The sequence below is a fragment of the Amphibalanus amphitrite genome, unplaced genomic scaffold (genome assembly GCF_019059575.1).
Source record: "Amphibalanus amphitrite isolate SeventyFive unplaced genomic scaffold, NRLGWU_Aamphi_draft 000346F_arrow, whole genome shotgun sequence".
Classification (NCBI taxonomy): domain Eukaryota; kingdom Metazoa; phylum Arthropoda; class Thecostraca; order Balanomorpha; family Balanidae; genus Amphibalanus; species Amphibalanus amphitrite.
In genome coordinates, this window is record NW_024881841.1 from 252101 (window position 1) to 259947 (window position 7847).

General features: G+C 45.5%; 1 protein-coding gene across 2 annotated transcripts in view; it reads right to left on the reverse strand.

Annotated features, from left to right (window-relative positions):
• The window catches only part of LOC122389159 (alpha-1-inhibitor 3-like), a 53250-nt gene extending 51192 nt beyond the window's left edge, over positions 1–2058 (reverse strand). For both annotated transcript variants that reach the window (XM_043380897.1, XM_043380898.1), the window contains exon 1: positions 1945–2058. In XM_043380897.1, the coding sequence (XP_043236832.1) occupies positions 1945–2018 (74 nt within the window). In that variant the 5' untranslated portion in view covers positions 2019–2058. The remainder of the gene's footprint in view (positions 1–1944) is intronic.
• Positions 2059–7847: the final 5789 nt, after the last annotated feature.

Consider the following 7847-nt stretch of genomic DNA (forward strand, 5'->3'; position numbering starts at 1 on the left):
ATTGAAATGCGCCTCTTTTGGACGAATAACGTTCAGAACCCTCTCAAACATCGGTTCATAGGTAAACATAACACACTGAATCGTAAAAATGCACCTGTGACCCTTCTGTGTGCCCCTGAGGTCATCTCAGGTCATGAACGGTCACCAGCAGTTTTTTTTTTGCTGTACCTTTGGATAGAGACGTGCTAGAGCGGTGAAAATACGTCAGACAATACGGATCGACTGATATGCAGCATGACCCTTTCCGGTCAGGTCATGACCTTGACCTGGGGTCAAATTGTCAACATGACCCTTCAAGGTCAACGTATAGCTCATTCCACGCGTCTCGACGAGAGGAACACGATGCTGGCAAAATAAATGTCGTCACTGTCTCTAGTCAAACGTTATTGCAGAAAAACGCTTTCTATAAAAACTGCTATTTTTTAGTTTTTGCCCTCTGGAGGCTAAACCGTTGACTTGTGGTCAAATCTGAGAGCAATAATCGAAAAGGTCTGTAAAATGGCTAACGAATGCGATTTTGTGCGTCGTTCAAGCTCCATTGGTTCCAGAGTTAGTTGTTGGCAGTTTCCAAAATTGTTGAAATGGACTAAATTTGACCTTTGATGACCTCTGGCGACCTGACCTTTGACCTGACCTGATAACTAAACAAAGTGTTTCCGTCATTATTTTGACGCTCTTTCGATTGCCGCTTACCGCGTGTTGCTACGTGGCCCAGGAGCCAAGTTAAGTGGGTCGCGTGAAAACGCCCCCCCCCCCCCCCAGCACGACACGGAAAACACAGCCCACCAGCACGACGCGGTTTAACTAATAGGTAATGGAGAGGTCGCAAAATTGACCTGTCCCTCGATGTAGATATTTTGTCTGGGGATTACGCAAGGCGAATGTTCGGTGAGATCAGCAGGTATCTATGGCGCTTATTCAAAGTCGATCATGCACACTCACATCATCAAAGGTCGTCTTCTATGCTACGTCGGCCGAGGACATCCTTTACCTTAGTGCCACTATATGGGACAGCCTCACGCCTCATCCATCTGGCACTCATGTAGTCACCCATATCCACAAGTAGGGGCTGCGCGCACTATAGACATCGAATTTATGGTGATTTGTGGAGGAAAAAATCCAAAACGTAAGTAAGTTTTCGGTCGCCTCTGACTGCAGTCGCTGCTAGTATGACAATCAGCTAAGATCTCATGGTGGATCTTATGGTCTGAAATGTTCAAGTCTTTCCTGGATTCCAATTTCGGCAATTGGTCGCAGCGTGAATCCTACATAGGTACGTGCGGTCTGAGATTCTAAGCACAGCCACCGCTGTCGACCACAGGCTGCAGCCCACAGGTCACTTTGGATCAGTGAGTGAACCTGTATATCTTTTTTTTTGCAAAGAATAAAGATTGTGCCTACCGACCAACGTATATTTTACCGTTTCAAATGCGCATGGATGCGTATTTTGAGAATAAAATATCTGTAGCCTGGGATCGTTTCCTATGTCGTGCTAAATATTCATCAAGATCATTTTTTTTTTTAAACATCGGGCTGCAAATTGCATAAAATAAATTGAGAATAAAATATCTGTAGCCTGAGATCGTTTCCTATGTCGTGGTAAATATTCATCAAGATCAAGGTTTTTTATATAAAAAAACACCGGGCTGCAAATTACATTAACTGGATTTTATGAAAAATCAGCGAAACCTGGTTCATATTCTTCGTATTTTGCAACACCTAGTAAATCAAGCATGAACATGACGTTACATTTTAGACTGATGCCCCTGTCACTAGCTAACAATGGCGCCCCTCTCAAGGAAAAAAGTCGCCCCTCGAGCACCATGCCCCCCCCCCCTTCGCTGATTTCTGGCTACGCCACTGTTGATGGTTGCCTACTGTACAATAGACAACAGCAAAGCCCGTTAGAAGTCTGCCTTGTCATCCAGATGAACACCAGCTTACCTGTCGGCGAAGGAGGTTGCTGACGTGGCTGGCGCCAGTGCTAGCAACGCTAGCCAGGCTACCACCGCGATCATGGCTGCCAGCTCTGCCACCCAGTCGGCCGCGAGCCTCAGAGTGACTGGTGCGCAGGGTGGTCGGTCCCTTTGTCAGCTCGGCTGTCACGCCCGTGACAGACGGTCGATAGCGTCACCTGCTCCCCGCCAGTCAGCCGCTACACCATAGCTGACAGTCTTTGCTGGCTTGACGTGAATGCAGCCTGCTTTGTGTTGAGCTCCACTAATTCATACGCCTTTAGGTTGACTTGTAGATTTATTCCTGTTTCATTCACCCGCCGCACAGTGGAAACGTCTTGTCTGCGGTATGCTCTCATCCTTTCGGCTTTGAATTTTAACAGCCGAAACATGAGTCAACTTTGCAAAAAATGCATTATATACGTCGTAAGAAAAGTAATTTGGTGTTGAGGGGCGTTGGTCATGTCGGAATCGGCTGGAAAGGCGACTATTTATGTTTTTCAATCTAATTGAAGATTTGCTCGCTTTGATTTCCTAACCCCATATCGTTCTTATTTTTATTTCAAGGGACTTATTAGGACCATATGAGCGGCCCTATGTTTTAGGGCCTTGAGCGGCCCTAACTGGGTCGACCCGGCCCGGCCCCGCGATCCTTTTCACAGCCCAACGTCTTGGCAACCGCTCTACCGATCAACAAGCGATCTTCTGTACCAGACAGTCCCATCCTTTCGATTTTTAACCCGCGCACCGACGGGGGTCCGCGTCAACTTAGAACCGACGGGGACGGGCGGTTGACCGCCCCCCCCCCTTGAGATCTCGAGAACGAAGCAAGATAGCGACATGCGGTAAACGGCATCGGATACGCACGGACAAGGCCTACATTATTTACTAAGGTCATTTTCAGGTCAGGTCAAAGATGACGTCACAGAGGTCAAAAAGGTCAAAATGGCGGCGCTAGATATGGAGAGAGTTTTTCTCGAATAACTTTCGAAACTTAGCGAAGCGCTAGGAACAAAATAATGGCACTATCGTGATCCTGTCGTAAATCCGTATCGAAACATATATGTGTTGACCTCGAAAGGTCCACGTCAAAGGTTGACCTCAGGTCACGTGACCTCAAGGTCATCATGTACCCATATCATTCGATGTGCCTCGACGAGCTGAACACAATGAGACCACCCGCGTGGCTGTACCTCATTCCTGTAAAGAGTTATTAGCAAAAAAAAAACTATGGTGACCTTTGATGACGTCACATGACCTTACAGTTGATCAATAGCAAAATAGGCCTCAATATAGTCAAGGTTGATCGTATCTGAAGTCATTTTTGGTATATTGGGCCATTCCGACGCCTTTTAGTGAAAAACAGGGAGTTGATTTTCCCCCATTGACATTTAATGGGGAGGTCAAGAAATTTACCTGACCTTAAGTCATCGATATCAAAATTCCGAGATGAACAAATTGTAGCTACTAATGATCTCATTACATCTTGCGACCTTCAAAAGCCTCAGTCATCACGTAGCTCTGACGCGGTGACAAAGTTGCAAAAAAGTGGTTTGAGGTTGGGTCATTCGAAGCGACCTGGTGACAAGGTAGGGGGTTGAAGCTTGCACACCATGTGTAAAATTGATAAGGGAATACTCATGCCAAATTTTGCGGCGTCCCGCTATTCACGAAAAACCTCAGGGTCAGGGGGGGGGGCGATTAACCGCCCGGCGCCCCCCCCCCCCCCACCCCCTGTCGATGCGCGGGTTAATTCAACAATTTTTATTGCGACCGACACAAGTGTTACGTTATTCCGCAGGCCATAGCCTGCGTTGACCTTGTGGATTACGCTAAAACTTGACCAGGTGGTCGACATTGGACCGGGCGATGTATTCCCATGCATCCTGCTTGGGGTGTACTGACTACTGATTGTGCACACGTTGTACAGGGGCCGACCCAAACGCTGGGCTAAGAAACGGCTGGGCTGAATACGCTCAAATTTGGCTCACTGTTGGGAACCGATGAGAAGAGTGCCCGGCAACTCAGCTATGGATTCAGTATACGTGTGCACTTGCACACGCGCCCAGGCCGTTTCCACATCTCAAGCGTACTAAAATGTGTCTTCCTGGCACAGAATGCGTATTATGTAATTGACGCTACCTTTTACTTTCATACCTTATGGTCTTCATGCCATTTAACCTTTCGAAGTTCGAGCCGGAAATATTGATATTTCAATTGAAACTGGTGACATGGCTTTTTAAATATAAGAAACTTCAAATAAATCATTTTCGGGATTGCACCATCCGAAACAAGTAAGGATTAGTCGGTTTCAGGTAGCTAGCCCAGTTGCATGATGCAAGCGCACATGGTCATCTTGTCATCCAACTCTGACAAAATGGGTGGCCCCATGGTGACAAACAAGGCAGCGCAGGTGGCGGTACAAATGTCAGCGCTGCTCCATCGAGCAGGGGGGGGGGGCTCACGTGGGCGGAGAGGCGGTTAGACGCCCACATCGGCGGCACCGCCGCGAGCTCGTGGCCGTCACGGCTGTCAAACTGACCGGCCGACGGGGTTCCCTCGGCCGGTGACTAACCGCCAGCAGACACCAGTATTGACAGCGTGCAAGGCTCCAAAAGATAATGATGGACCAAAAACCTCTGCATACCTCGGATGGACAAAATTCGACATCCACGGACCCAAGAGTCCGTGGGTGCACCCGGACATGCGATTCTACTGGCGCAAGATTATCTCCTTTTTTTGGCGTAAGAGGATCGCTCGGAATGCTTTATTGTTTGACAAGTTTTCGCCTTTAGAAACATTCTGCACCACATTTGGAGTGTTCGCACTATTACATATGTATATACCCAATACCGCCGCCGCTTATAACCATCCCTATGCTAGTTCCAAATTTATCGTCGCCACAGCCTAGAAACGGAGAGTTGCGCTTCACCGACCCAATCCTTCGATATTCATTATCACGGCTGACCTATGTTGAGGTCACAGGTGTAACACCCATAGCCTTATGCGGGGCCGTGTACATTAAGAAAATATAGCACCGTGCAAAATCGCTATAATTGGTAGAAAAAACCGTATAATTCCAAAGCCTAATTTTCGACCATGCTTTAGAATTGTTGATGCTATATTATATGGTGCCTGTTCACAACATTTTGGTAAAACATGCAAAAGTAAATACAGAATGTCATCCCTTTTTCACATTCACACCCGCGCATGACTGGGGTATACACTGTACATATTTTATAACGGGAGTGAAGGGGGGTGCCCGGCCCCTTGTACACTGAAAAAAGTTTTTACCATCAATTTACTAAGTTACTAGCTTTGGTAAATTTTACCATCAGCCTACCATCATATTACTACCAGCCTACTATGGTGCTGAATACTATCCTGCCTTGACATGTTGATATTACCATGGTTACGTTTATCAGGGGTGGTTTTGTACCCCAGTTTACAAGGTGGTAACCACCTGAGGCTAGTAGATACCCTCGTAAGCTAATATTCCCTACCATAGTAAAATCAACCTTTCCACGGGCGGATCCAGCGGTGAATTCGGCGATCAAGTCTCCTCCTTTCCATAGAGGTGTTTGCCAATTTTTGATATGTTGGAAGGAGCGTCATCCAAGGACTAGCTGAGACCCTGAGCAATTAATAGTTTTATGGACGAAAGGCCAGAAATTTCTTGCAACAGTTCCCTGGGTGTGCTTCTGCTGCTATGGTAAGGTATACCATGGCAACACCATGACAACACTACACCCTTACTAACAATCCACGTGCGTCTGACTCTGCTGCAGCGGCGCCGCCATGTCAGTTCCGGCCGCGCGCCGGCGTTGTGAAGGTGCTCCGTGGTTTTAAATATTTGAACGGTGATTGTGTGGGTGGTTAGCGTAGCTGACGGTGGAGGATACTCGGAAATAACAAGTAAGTCGTTGTATCTTCAGCATAATAATACTTATCTCACGAGTGCCATTTCCAGCAAAGATCGCAGCCTTTGTTTCGGTTCATGTTGTTGAATTTCCTTGAGACCCTGTTGGACCGGGTAGGGGGAGGGTGGTGGGGTGGGTATCATTGCGGGCATTTCCCAGCGTCGGAAATCAACGTGTTTTTTTATTTGTTAACCCACGCCTCACTGGGGTATGTGCTCTAACGCGCCCCACAGCACGTTACAGCACGTTACAGTGGGGGGGGGGGGGGGCTCCTAACTCCGAAACTACTGGGCCGATTGTCAAAATTCAAACGGCCCCTGGTAGCCCTGGAAATATTGTTGAGCGAAGCCTAATGTCATTGACCTCGAGGTCATCGATGACGTCACAGGTCAGGTCAAAGTAAAAATATCAGCGTCTTGGCACTCTGGGCGCCGGCCAACAAATCAGATCAGGCTCATTTTTTGTTTGCACACTCGTGAATATATGCGTAACATAACCTGAGGGTACCGAACTTGTACTTCGAATTTTTCAGGTCAAGGCCATCTCATCCCAGGTCACGAAAGCTTTATATCGTGCATCGGTGACGTGAGACATGTTTTATGGTTCATGTAGGCCATATATATCGAAATCAGTGTTGTATGTGTCAGTTTAGGCCATTTTAGCTGAATATAGCTGAGGTCAGGTCAGGTCACTTTAGGTCAAAAATGGTCAAATTTTGAAGTTGACATTTTTCAACAAAAAAGGTGTTTGTCAGATGAAGTTCACATATATTCAACGCATATGTGTTCAAACACATATAGACCCCGTTTCCATGGGCATCACTGATCCGGATCAGCAAACTTAAATCGTATTATATTTCTCGAACTCTTCGTTACATGATATAATTCCAAGTGGATTAGGCTTATATAATCAGTTAATCCCTTATTTTCATTTTCATATATTGTCTAACTATACTGGATTAGCTAATCCATTTTTACTGATCCGGATCAGTGATGCCCATGGAAACGTGGTCATATTCTGCTTTTTTTCATTCAGAAACGTATATGTAAAAAAATAAAAAATACAATTTCTGAGTTTTTATATTTATAATTTTCAAAATATTCAACATTTCGAAAGTCCGAAATCAGTTTGGTAGCCCTGTAGAGTCCACCCATGCAAAAAAAGGATCTAGCTTAACCCTCAAGGCGGTGGGGGGGGGGCATTTTTTGCATCCATCTTTAGTTTTTTTTTTTCGATATATCTCCAGAACCGCTGCGCCGATCTTCACCAAACTTTCAGTACCCTTTTGCACATTGTGACCAAATTTTTTTTCCAAAGGCTATGATAAGTTGGCCGCTACGTCGGAGTGACGTCATTTCTGCCATTGTCGACCAAAAAAAAAGCTTCGCGGGAAGAGCTGTCAGGTCTATAAATTTGATTATGCATAAAAATGTTCAAGACATGAAATGTGTAGAATTACCAGGGCTACTATACTGTTCTCTCGATTTTGTTTTTGAAGTTGACCCCAAAAATAAAAAGAAATAGATATAATAGCCAAAAAATCCCAAAAGTTTTTCGATTTTCGAAACAAACGGAATATATGTAATAGCCACTATGGACTTCTATTCACATTCCAAGTATTAGATCGATAACTCCTTTTTGCCAAGTTATAACAAAAAAAAAAAACTGTTCAAAATTAATGACGTCAAATTTTCAAACTCGATTTTGGCAATTCTAGACCACAAAGCGCAAAACAAAGACCACCATTAGACTCGCCGTGACGAGTGGCATCGAATCAATACCAATTTTATGCGAAACTATCAACTTTGACCTGAAATTTGACCTTTTTGACCTGACATTGACCTGACCTCCACCAGAAAGTGACCAAAAAACCGTCCCTGATGGTCTTATAACCAACACCATTGAGGCGAATATGAAAAATTGGCCATAAAACATGCATCGCACAACCCTACTTAGTAAAGATAGGTTCATG